Here is a 13,350-nt window from a genome sequence, read left to right as displayed (position 1 = left end):
ATAGCATAATAGAAGTGGGCTTCCCGTAGTACAACACTGATGTAACATATGACTTGCACACGTTTTTTTCCTTAGCATTGCTTGGAAATCTTTAACTATGGTAGAATCTCTTGTTCCGTTGCCGCCTAGCAGATATCACCCAGCCGCTCCTAGATGGCACTGCTTTGCCTCAAAGCTCCATACCTGCTGTAAAGTCCGAGTCCCTCTTCCTGGAAGTGGGCAAGCTGCTGAAAGGTCTCGCCAGGATTAAGCCAAATGCCGGTGTCTGGCTCAGTTCCAGGTCCTGTTGCACCCTCGAGCCCAAAATGAACGAAACTTTGATGTTGCATCCGTCTGACACCCAAACTCTAATCTTATGTGTAAAGAAAAAAGATAAAATCGTGACATTTGTTGCAGAACATGAAAGAAAGAAAGATATAGCCGGAAGCCGTCTATGGCTAAATTGCACAATGTGAAAACAGAAATTTTGCGATCAATCCCGGCTTCACTACGTGACCAAATTGTGTGAGCCCAGGCAAATATTTTATCTCACCAAACCTCTTTTTTCTTCATTTTCACATATGATCGTATATTCAAATACACAAGTTCACGATGTATGCTGTACAATCACATCTTGAGTTAGATTTAATATGCTATAATGTTGCTTAATTCATGGAAAAGATAGGCCATATATAATGTACACTTGCCATGGGTATCAATTAGGAGCAAGAAGGGAGAACAATAGCTGCCCCCGCTAATGCCCTTGCATTCCCTGATCTTAGGGCACCTGAAGGGAATTAAAGGAATGGAAAGCCACCAGGTGTACTATGTGCCGTGTAGTTCACACTCTTTGCCCTCCCACCTCCCCCCACCCTCAGAATGCAATAAAAGGTTATTTAGTGGGGCATCATTCCTGTGATGTCATTTAGGGTTGAAAGCTTGTGTGATCTCACTTTTGCTTCACTTGCCATTTTGGTGAATCGATGTCCATGGTTTAAACTTTGCAGGCTACATCATTTATTGAAAGGTTTAGAGGATACAGTACCCAGAATCCACTGTCACATTCCTCTTAACTGGGCATATTCAATCTGCATGGATGCCTGGTTTATGAGAATACACCTGCATGATTATTTAAAAGCACTTAGTTCTAGAATGTAATACTCATAACATGTCTCTCTTTTAATTTCAGCACGATCCAACTGACAAGAACCTTTTACTTGATGGCCAGTATGTACCCAAGCTTATTTTCGTAGGTAAGTTCTCTTTGTACTTTGTAATAAAAAGCACGCATCAAGCACATCTAGGAGTCACATGCCAGAGTGCTACGAAGCCTTCGGGTAGTAATGTGCTTTATAAATACCACTTTCATTTCACTTTCATTTCAGAGTATCAGAAGATATTGTATATTCAAATGTAGGAAATTATTTCTCTATGACTTTTCAAAAAAAAGTATTGAGGGATCGTAAATATGATTTCACGCAAGGTTCAATGACTTAAAGATGACTCGAGGGTAAAAGACCTGGTGGGAGATGTTGTATTTTTCAGATGAGAGTGCAATAATTCCATGTACGCTAAATTATGTACGAGGGTTGTATGAATCTTCGCCTGTGAATTCCAACCAAAAATCCATTCCTGATTAAACGACTAGTTCGAGATGGACTTAAGTGGGCACATGTTCACATAGTGGAAAAAGGAATTCTAGAGGTCATGTGAACAAGAAACATCACTTAGGTTGCATCAGTCTTTCTATTTACTTTGTGTACCATAGCCCACATCACTAAGGATGGTAAAGGAGGGGCGAAGCAAAGAAGAGAAGGTGAAGGGCAACATGGTTAAGCAAAGGAGAATAGAAGGGGGAGGGTTTAATGCAATTTAGAAAAGAAATGCTGGGAAAAAAAGGTGGCAAAGAGGGTAATGTAGTGAGAACCCACCCATATGGCTGCAAGGCAGACGAAGAACTACTGTCCTAATGTGTACTGTGACTGGGTGCCCTCACCTCCTAATAAAGAGGACTCACAAGAGGACAACAAGCTTTCCCCATGGGTATCTTTTGGCTGACATTTCATAGCTTGGGCAAGTCTATAGATTTCCTTTCAGGGATATATTTGGGAATGAGGGGTGTGTGCCATACAAAAAACACAGTACAACAATAGATTTATGAGATAAAGAACACAGAGATCAAGATCAAGGGTCTGACTTAGAGTTTTGTGCACAGGTTACTCTGTTGTAAATGCCAAAGTCTTGTTTTGCCCACCTCATTTAGTGATGTACAAAACCTAAGCTTTCCATTGACTGACCCCCCCCCAGCCCTCCCTCCCTGGATAGTTGCCAGAAAGTTCCTCTTACTGCCAGCCGGAATGGAGCTGTCAGAGGAAGAACTTTACACTGGCCACCCTATTTAATTTGGATGGTAAACATCCTTTACAATGCAACTTTTACCACGCAGTGCCTTTACGACGCAACTTTTACAACGCAAACTATTACAACGCATATCGCTGGGGGGCGCTCTAGGATAGGGAATAGGTTTAATGTACTATCCAACACCTTCCCTACTATCCACGGGGACTGGAGTTGGAATAGTAAATTAAACTATTCACTATCCAGCGCCTAAAAGCACAATGCGTTGTAAAGGTATGCGTTGTAAAACTTGCGATGTAAAGGTAGGCGTTGTAAAAGTATGCGTTGTAACGTCATACATCCCTTGGGAACAAACTTTCAGGGTATTTTGTTTCAGAAACAAATTCACACTTTGGGAAAAAAACAAATAAAGTTTAAAAGTTTGATGGAAAGCTCTCAGAACCGATGGTGGCCGTCCACCAAACTTTTTGCACCTTGTAGGGAACTGCTGTGATGGTCGTTCATTTCAAGGAATAGAGCGATGTCAATCATCTCTGAAGTTGGTAAATGGTAGTCCATCAGGGTGGCAGAGGTAATCGCCTTCTACAAGCTGATGGATTGAGAACTGTCCGCCAAACCCTAAATCAGTCCTCAAGTTTTAATAGTCAGAATTACTTTTAAAGGTAATAACTAAATACCACAGAAAGAAGAAAATGTCGGCCAAAGGTGATATATAAAAATGTCAAGGGCACCTGGAGATGACAGTGGTAATTTTCGATTTAGTAGATGTCAGTATGAGAGAGCGTAAACATCATAGACATGTGCAGGTCCCTGTTAAACTCCTGCATGACATAGGGCTCTTGCGTTAGTACTGCCAGTGAGTGCACATGACTGGATAGAGCCAGGGTCTTCTGGAACCCACAATTTTTCCTTTAGGCAACAATCTAGCCAGTGGAGTACAGACTGAGGTTTTCTCAAACTTTTCACAGGTTTAGGTACTATCGGTAGGAGTTCTTGATCAGAACAGAAAACCCAAAGGTAAAGTCTACTTCTGGGATGAAGTATCTGTCTACAGACAAGGCACCATTGGAAGTTATCAGATGGTGATAGCGGTGTCCCCTGACTACTCTCCATTTACAAGTTTCCATTATCCTTTGCAAGCCCAGTGGGCAATGCCAACAGTTGTATCCCGGGAGGGCATCAATAACCCAAGCTTCATTTTAGATGTTAATGCAGAACTGATTTTTGGAAATTGGTTGCACTCCAAACAGGACAAGGAATGTCCTAAGTCTGTTAAGTTTGAGTCCTTCTCGAATGTTTATAAATACAATGAGAGGGGCCCCACAGACCAAAGGGACATGGCTCCGTAAAATTCCATCGAGTCAAAAATAGTTCCCTCTGGGGTCCCTGATCATTCATTCGCTCCAATCCAGGACACTCACATGGCAGCCATCCATCACCCCAATCCTGAATGAGCAGAATGCTACACATTTTACTAAATATTGATATCACAAAAAGTTTAAATAAAAATCCTTATACCGAAGTTCATTACAATTTATCCAATAAAGGAGGGCTAAATGCACATTTTACTTTAAAAAAACATAAACAATACATGAAATTAATGTGTTTAAAAAGAAGAGAGAACATAGATGACAATTACATCAGTCATTGGTTTAGGCTAGTTTGTAGGAATCAATAAAAAACACATGATGGCAACCAACTCCTTTTCTAACGTGTTAGCCTGTTCCTCAAACATTGGCACAACAATGCATTATCTAAAGTCAAGTTTGTATTCCCATGTGGAGAGGAAGCAGTCCGCAATTCTGTGTTGGCTAATCCTTTGTGGTTGATGAAAGAAAGACACACATATGCTTATTACCTACATGAAGTGGCACAGACTAACTCAAAAATATGGAATGCTACCATGAGAAATTCCCCGTGGTTAAGGAGCACAGGATCAAGCATTTCCCTGAGATACAGATGCAGAACTTGTTCATGATACAGCCCCAGAAGAGGAAGCGTTGTAAGATCCAGCTTAATCTGGCAGAAAGAAAATCCTGGAGGCTAGGCCTTCTTGGTCTTGTGATGCAACAGCATCCCCTCCCTTCGAATGCATCAGGTCCACCATGGCCTAGTGCAATTCGGAAAGCAGCACAAAATCTTTGCAGTCCCTGCTTTCTATATGATTTCAGAGTCTTCCCATCCCATGACCCTACATCATATACAACCCTTCTCAGATCACATGCTTGCTTCCCACAATAAACACTTGATGCACATACTCATGCCAGCATGTCTCTACACATGCCAAACTTGGGCTGTTGATAGAATTGTGCACAGTTTCTGCAGCACTTAATCCTGGAGCATGCTACATCTGCAAGCATATATCTACATTCATCAGTTCCACCTGATCTTCCTTAAAATCAGGAAACAATTTAAGACACAAGTCTTCAAACAACACTTAGGCCCTCATGTGAAAAGATTCAATTTTAGGAACTGTAAATTGCGGCAAATATCAATTCACAATTTGCCATTCTTTAAATGGAATGTACAAAACTGGATTTGTGAGAAGTGGTCTCAATTTTTGAAATCGACTTCTCACGAATCCATTGGCATTTTGAGAACCGACCTATGTATTAATAGGTTTGTTCTCAAAATATAAGTCCGTAGTCACCCACAATTCAACCCACCTCGGTAATATGCATGAGGCAGGTCGTAATTTGAGACCCATTGAGATTAGATACAATGACAGGGACTGTGACTTGATGGGCTCAGCAGACTATCATGTCTGGGATTTCTTTAAAATAAAGGAAGCCTTCTTTTTTTTTTTTTTTTTGCATGCAGCCCGTTATCCTTAAAGGAAAAAGGGGATGCAGGTAAAAAAATCAAATACAAAAATTACTCAAACCTTTTTCATGAGTGGGCAGTCGTCTCATGGACTACTGTCTGCTCCTTGGGACCCCTTCCCATTCGTAAAAGGCTAACCACCTCCTTTGAGGTGCTAAAAGAATGGTTTATGACCAAAATTCACAAATAATATTAGTATTTTACTATAAATTTTATTTAACATAAGTAGCTCTTGTTACACAAAAGGTTGGAGACACCTGGCTCAAACATTCAGTATCTGGAAAGGACACCCTTAACACACCCCTTCCAAATACTGAATCAGTATTATTCCCAAACCCAATTAGCGATTCGGTAAGATTTCGTAACATCTTACCAAATTGGGTTTGGTGATTTAAAAAAATCCATTTTGTGGCCAGAATACTCTTGTTTTGTGAATTCGAGCCTTACCGACTGTAAAATAGCTTCGTACATGAGGACCTTCATCTGCATGCCACAGAAGTTCCCCATACCATCTGAATTCAGCAGCCCTGTTCACGACACCCTGAAAACACCTGCTGATTGTATTCTGTTGCTTGTGGCCCTGGGCAGCCCTCCACTCTCTTTGGCTACGTTTGTACTGTGTAACTATCACAGCCATACATATAAGTGTGGGAAATTAGTTGACCTGTTTCTTTGTGAATTACACTTTATTTACCTATGAGTAAGCATGCCCTACTTCTCCAATTACAGTCATCCACCTAGTACTTTCAGAAAATGTGAATTTTGCTGTATTTTTACCTTGTAGATCCATCTCTGGTAGTGAGAGCTGATCTTCCTGGAAAATACTCCAACCATCGGTACACGTACGAGCCTTCAGACACTGAGCTGTGTAAGTAATTGACAGTGCCAAGTCCACAGAACCTATTGCATCCCTGCTGTGGTGGTATCCAGGACTTTAAGTGAGCCGGGTCTCACTGGTGCTGAGCATCAGCAGTTTTTTAAAGGGGGCCTCGAAACGGGTTTTTAGCGGGCTCTGTTTTGTGCCCTGGCACAGGCGGGTGGTTTTTTCCCAGACAGCAATCACAGCAGGCACATTATGTGCGCGTGCTCACACTGCTTACTTCTTACTAGTGGAGAAGTTACGGTATGACGTCATGCTAGGTGAGCATTGTAGGGGAAGGGAAATCCTTTAGAGAAAGGTATACCATAAGGTAGTTGGCTAGTCGCACAGCAAATTTTAATTTTAAGTTCAATGTTTGTTAGTGATCAGCTTTTCTAGGTAAGTGAGGTTTGCAGCCCAGGTGTCGCCTCTCGTCTAGGACGACCGTTCAATGAAACCATAAGAAGTGCCTCCAATAACTATCAGAGGCATCCCTAGGCGCTCCACTCTCAACATCAGTTTAAACACAATTCCGGAAATCAATCTCCAAATAAAGTTCTGATTTAATGTTTTCTCATCATATATTTGTCATTATTTTCACATTTCATTCGTCACAAATAACCATTGTTTTTGACGGTATCATTATGCACAAATCATAGTCCAATGCATTTCGGGCTATGTGCCCTTCATCCGGGACATACGCTAGAAGCAAGATGAAAATAAAATCTATAAGTTTTCCAAATACAATAAACAAAACTCCATACAAAACCATAGTTTCATCAGTAATGTAAGTCATATGCATGCAGTGCTCCCCTTTATCGTGTATACATGCAGCAAGAAAAACACTTATATCTCACTTGTTGTGCGTGTAGCTCTATCGCCAGGATATTTGTCTGCAAAAGTTAAAACAAACATGTAACCCCTGTTCCTTACTATCAAACCCATCATCGGCAACATATCTTACACTGTCATTTCTTAATTGATCTTACTTGTAATACGCAAAGAGCGTTTCTATGTTGTTCTTTCAGCCATTAGCTCTCGGTTCTGGCGCCAAAAATGTTCAGCAGTGTGTAAGCCAATCACGCTAGGTTTAATAAAGACCAGTCTGAATCTCGTAACATGGCTGATTTCGATACGTTCTGATATCCTATCACATGCTTCCTAACCGGCCAATCAGAGGTTGGCCAGGGTTGTTTACAAATATCTTTGCGAAGGCTTACCTTACCTGTATTATATGCATACATACTCATATTACAATGAAAATGTTTAAAAATAAAGAATGTGGAACGCTTGGCTCAGGCAACATAACCAATATGACTAAATTATATTTCACAGATAACATAAAAATTCAATGCGCTCATTAAGCCCAAAGGGCTTGCTCGAGTTCAATAAATAGATCCAGTGATTTTCTCTTTGTAGAAGAAAACGATTATTGTCTCTTCCTTCAACCTTTTCAACAGTTTCAAGCACCACAAATTGCAGTTGAGAGATATTGTGATTGGCCTCTGTAAAATGGGTAGCAATGGTGGACTTTAGGCTCTTAGTACGAATATTAGATTTATGCTCATTTAGTCTCGTTTTGATCTTCCGTTCAGTTTTTCCGACATATGTTTTGCCACATGGGCACTTCAGCATGTAGATCAGATTCATACTATCACATGTGGCATTTACTTTCAACCTAATTTTGTGACCTTTCGTGGGATGGGTTATATGGTTGCCTCTGATGATACTATTGCAGTTCCCACATTGTAAGCAAGGGCGAGTGCCTCTATATTGTTTTTGAACCATTGTGGTCTGTTTCAACATTTCCCCAAAGTTTTTATTTCTGGTAAATGCAAAGATAGGTGGATTTTGGAAAGTTTGTTGAAAATCAGGTTCTGCCTTTAGTATTTTCCAATGATTATTGATAATCTTTTTGAATTTGAAACTTGAGGTAGAATATTTCGAAACAATTGTCATTCTGTCTTGTACTGACTTCTGTTTGACTGTTAGTAGGTCTTTTCTTTGCATGGTCTCCACTTTGTGTGTAGCTTGCAATATCAAAGGTTCCGGGTAACCCCTATTCAGAAATCTATCTCCCATGAGTTTGATGTTCATTGTGGCTTTCTGAGGGTCTGAAGTGATACGTTTAGCTCGCATCATTTGTGACGTAGGTAAATTCCTTTTCAAGGATTCCTGATGAAAACTATGATAGTGAAGCGTATTGTTCTTGTCCGTTGCTTTCCGAAACATTTCAGTTTCAATTTTTCCATTGTTCAAAATGATTCGAACATCCAGAAAGGTCACTGATTTGGATGAGATCTCCCAGGTGAATTGAATTCTCTCTTCTTGTCTGTTCAGCTCGTCTAGAGCTCGTTCCAATAGTTCTGAACTGGCCTTCCATAGAATGAACACGTCATCAATATAACGTACAAATAACTTCAAATTATCCTGCCATTCTACTTTGCTTAAGATATGTTGGGTTTCATACATTTTCATGAACAGATTCGCGTAGACCGGAGCTGCGCTATTTCCCATGCTCGTTCCAATTAACTGTTGATACCAAGAATTCTCGTATTTAAAGTAACTGTGATAGAGCGTAAAAATCGTAAGCTCCATTAAGAAAGATTGAAGTTTCCCATCATATTCCGTGGTTAAGATAGCCTCTTCCATTGCCTCAATCCCTAGGTTGTGCGGAATAGACGTATACAATGATTTAACATCTGCTGTGCATAATATCAGGGACTCATGTTCATCAAGATCTAGAGCATTCAATTTAGACAAAAAATCCGTAGTGTCTCGAATATATGTTGCCATTTTTTGAACTGTTGGTTGCATTAATCTGTCAATAAACTTACCAATAGGTTCATGGAAGCTTTGTCTGGTCGATACAATCGGGCGTAATGGAGGATCATGTTGGTTCTTGTGTATTTTTGGCGTCATATAAAACGCAGGACTTTTTGGATATGGAGTTTTCAAAAATTTACTTGTTCTATCAGTGATGACACCTTCATTAATCGCTTTATCTATCAATTTTGTGAGAGTCATATGATATTCATTTGTAGGATTATGTTCAAGTCGTGCATAAGTATTAGAATCATTGATGTGTTCCTGCACCTTTTGTTTATACATTGATGTATTCATAATCACGATACCTCCTCCTTTATCGGCTTTGATAAGCTTAATGTCTTTGTTCGTTGACAGTTTTTTCAAAATATTCAGATCTTTTTTAGTCACGTTCTCTCTTTGTTTTGTCTGGCAATTAATCTTCAATAGGTCTTGTCTCACTAGGGTCTCGAATAAATCGAGTGCTTTGTGGCTAGTAGGTGCCATAAAAGTGCTTCTAGGCCTTAAACCTTTAAGTTGATCTTGATCTTCATTTGGTTGTTTGTCAGGTACTTGACTGAAAAAGTGTCGTAATCTTAACTTTCGCATTAGTTTAAAAAAACTAGTTTCTAATTCTAAAGTATTAGTTCTGGTGGTTGGAACGTAGGAAGTACCCTTCTGTAGTAGCTTGCGTTCTTGTTCTGTCAAGGTATAGTCGGAGATATTTATGACTAATTGGTTTTCGGTTGTTTTTTCTTCTCTTTCTCTTTCGTGGTCGCTTTTCCCTGTTCTTTGGAGGTCACGCTTCTGGTGAGAGGTCCTTCTTTTTCCCCTCCTGAGTCTTCGAGATCTTGGTGACCCTGTTCTAAAAAAGAGACTTCCGAAACATTAGGTGTGATTGATGTTGATGGTTCATTTACTCTCTGGGGTTCAGTTTGGAGATTCGGTTGTTTCTTCATCCCTTGTCTGTTGGTAAAACCTGGTCTGTTAGATGTGTCACTCCCCGATGAGGATGTATCTGTATGTGACGCATATGGACGGTTTCTTCTTCGTTGGGCGTACACATCTGCCCATGTGTACACCTCTCCAAGCTTGTAGTCAAGCGTATCACGTCTAAATTTTCGGATCTTTCTTTCATTAATCTCTTGTGTGTGTCTTTCAATTTGATCTTTCACATCTTGTAAGAGGGTATCTAGTTCTTCTGTTGTTAACATAGATGATAACTCTTCTGTAGTTTCATCTATTTCCTTTTGTAATTCATTCAAGATTTCCGATAGTTCTATGATAATTAGTAAGATTAAGTCCAACGAACATTTATTCAGGATAGCATACCATTTATCTCTGAACTTCTGGGAATTTTTGCACAGCGAAGGTTTCAAAGCGATGCGCAGTCCCCTCGGTATACGCTGAAGTCTGTGGTACTTGATCAACGTGTTGGCATGTAATTTTTGGTTCACATGTCTCTTGGATAGATATAGAAGTTGTTTCAAATTCTGTTCTTTAGACTTATTGGATGATGTCGAGTCAATTTGTTCCCCTATTAACGAATAGATTTTAGATGCTTCATCTTCTTTGAAAGCGAATGTCTCTGCCCTTGCTTCCGTGCTTTTGGCTATTTCATCATACTGCATTATGAAACTTTAACTAATGTCAGTATTTTCAAATAAGAATAGATATGTACTTTTAATCAGTGTGGCGTGCTGACTGGTCGTGGACAAGAAGAAAGGTATACCATAAGGTAGTTGGCTAGTCGCACAGCAAATTTTAATTTTAAGTTCAATGTTTGTTAGTGATCAGCTTTTCTAGGTAAGTGAGGTTTGCAGCCCAGGTGTCGCCTCTCGTCTAGGACGACCGTTCAATGAAACCATAAGAAGTGCCTCCAATAACTATCAGAGGCATCCCTAGGCGCTCCACTCTCAACATCAGTTTAAACACAATTCCGGAAATCAATCTCCAAATAAAGTTCTGATTTAATGTTTTCTCATCATATATTTGTCATTATTTTCACATTTCATTCGTCACAAATAACCATTGTTTTTGACGGTATCATTATGCACAAATCATAGTCCAATGCATTTCGGGCTATGTGCCCTTCATCCGGGACATACGCTAGAAGCAAGATGAAAATAAAATCTATAAGTTTTCCAAATACAATAAACAAAACTCCATACAAAACCATAGTTTCATCAGTAATGTAAGTCATATGCATGCAGTGCTCCCCTTTATCGTGTATACATGCAGCAAGAAAAACACTTATATCTCACTTGTTGTGCGTGTAGCTCTATCGCCAGGATATTTGTCTGCAAAAGTTAAAACAAACATGTAACCCCTGTTCCTTACTATCAAACCCATCATCGGCAACATATCTTACACTGTCATTTCTTAATTGATCTTACTTGTAATACGCAAAGAGCGTTTCTATGTTGTTCTTTCAGCCATTAGCTCTCGGTTCTGGCGCCAAAAATGTTCAGCAGTGTGTAAGCCAATCACGCTAGGTTTAATAAAGACCAGTCTGAATCTCGTAACATGGCTGATTTCGATACGTTCTGATATCCTATCACATGCTTCCTAACCGGCCAATCAGAGGTTGGTAAGCCTTCGCAAAGATATTTGTAAACAACCCTGGCCAACCTCTGATTGGCCGGTTAGGAAGCATGTGATAGGATATCAGAACGTATCGAAATCAGCCATGTTACGAGATTCAGACTGGTCTTTATTAAACCTAGCGTGATTGGCTTACACACTGCTGAACATATTTGGCGCCAGAACCGAGAGCTAATGGCTGAAAGAACAACATAGAAACGCTCTTTGCGTATTACAAGTAAGATCAATTAAGAAATGACAGTGTAAGATATGTTGCCGATGATGGGTTTGATAGTAAGGAACAGGGGTTACATGTTTGTTTTAACTTTTGCAGACAAATATCCTGGCGATAGAGCTACACGCACAACAAGTGAGATATAAGTGTTTTTCTTGCTGCATGTATACACGATAAAGGGGAGCACTGCATGCATATGACTTACATTACTGATGAAACTATGGTTTTGTATGGAGTTTTGTTTATTGTATTTGGAAAACTTATAGATTTTATTTTCATCTTGCTTCTAGCGTATGTCCCGGATGAAGGGCACATAGCCCGAAATGCATTGGACTATGATTTGTGCATAATGATACCGTCAAAAACAATGGTTATTTGTGACGAATGAAATGTGAAAATAATGACAAATATATGATGAGAAAACATTAAATCAGAACTTTATTTGGAGATTGATTTCCGGAATTGTGTTTAAACTGATGTTGAGAGTGGAGCGCCTAGGGATGCCTCTGATAGTTATTGGAGGCACTTCTTATAAATCCTTTAGAGAGCCATTTTCTCTCAGAATTTCCCTTCTCTTTTTGAAACTCAGAAGCAGCAACATCGTCGTGGTGTCACCAGGGCTTTAAGTGGAAGCCTTTTCAATATTATATACAAGCCACAGTTGCTGCTTATTTATCTTATGCAACTAACAACCATTGACAAAGTCGATTGTCCTAACTTGTTGGATGTATGATGTTACTTGTTGTATCGTATATCTAGATGCAGTGACAGAAACATGATTTACCCACATGTATGAGCAGAGAGAATTACAGAATTACATATCATTGCCTTTTGAGATGAGAACAAATGTGCGCAGAAATCGCCACCTTTTCTAGCATCTAAAAACGTTTATTTTATTTAGGTTGTTTTTTCTATTGCACACATTTGAGACGACAAATCAAATTACATTAGACGAACCAGGAAAAAGCATATTATTATTTATGTATTATATATAGCGAGAAAGAGGCACATTTACCTTCGCCGCATACTGAAAAGGTTTAGCTAACTAAATGAAAATATAAAAATGATGTTGCTCCATTTTCTTCGGAATATCATAAAACCGTTTTATCGCTTTTGGATTGATTAATAAAAATGTGTTTTGTTTTTAGTGTACGGTAACATGCAGAAAGCACTCAAACTTCTGAAAACTGAACTGTGAGTGAAGAATGCCTAGACACGTGACCCCCGCATCCTGTTTCGTCATGAGACTTCCCAACCAGAAAGTTTACTTCAGTTGATTTGAATTTTCATGAAGACACTGTAAACGCAAACATTACTGGGATTATGATTCATCTGGCTGTAAACACTTGCTGGCATCTTGACGTTTGACTGTGCTAGATTTTTTTTTAAAATAACGTTCTTTATGCTTCATCTGTAAGCAACACATTTTTAAATAAATCCATTTTTGGGTATTTATTATCTGTTCGCCAGACATTGTGCTTTATTAACTGGTTTCCGAGTGAAGTGTGTTCGTAATTACTGTTTGTTCTAACCAGCAGTGCCACCATGGCATACAAAAAATCCTTTAATGCGAAAGCAACAAAATCTGTCTTACTTTTTTTTAAATGAAATGAGAGTATTTATAAAGCGCACTGAACCCTAGGAGGCCTAGGGTATAAAGGAGCTAAGCCAGTCAAAGAACATGTGCCTAAACCACAAGAAGGGGGAT

The 13,350-nt window shown here is 39.4% G+C and overlaps 1 protein-coding gene across 1 annotated transcript in view; it reads left to right on the top strand.

The window, feature by feature from the left end:
* Window positions 1–13,100, top strand: part of LOC144784768 (anterior gradient protein 2-A-like) — a 28,810-nt gene extending 15,710 nt beyond the window's left edge. The window contains exons 6-8 of the mRNA XM_078663777.1: window positions 1,169–1,232; window positions 5,945–6,028; window positions 12,791–13,100. Of these exons, the coding sequence (XP_078519903.1) occupies window positions 1,169–1,232; window positions 5,945–6,028; window positions 12,791–12,840 (198 nt within the window). The 3' untranslated portion in view covers window positions 12,841–13,100. The remainder of the gene's footprint in view (window positions 1–1,168; window positions 1,233–5,944; window positions 6,029–12,790) is intronic.
* Window positions 13,101–13,350: the final 250 nt, after the last annotated feature.

Source organism: Lissotriton helveticus, chromosome 10, assembly GCF_964261635.1.
Source record: "Lissotriton helveticus chromosome 10, aLisHel1.1, whole genome shotgun sequence".
Lineage (NCBI taxonomy): Eukaryota > Metazoa > Chordata > Amphibia > Caudata > Salamandridae > Lissotriton > Lissotriton helveticus.
The sequence above is the reverse complement of the archived record's forward strand: the minus strand, read 5'-3'. Positions and strand labels throughout refer to the sequence as shown.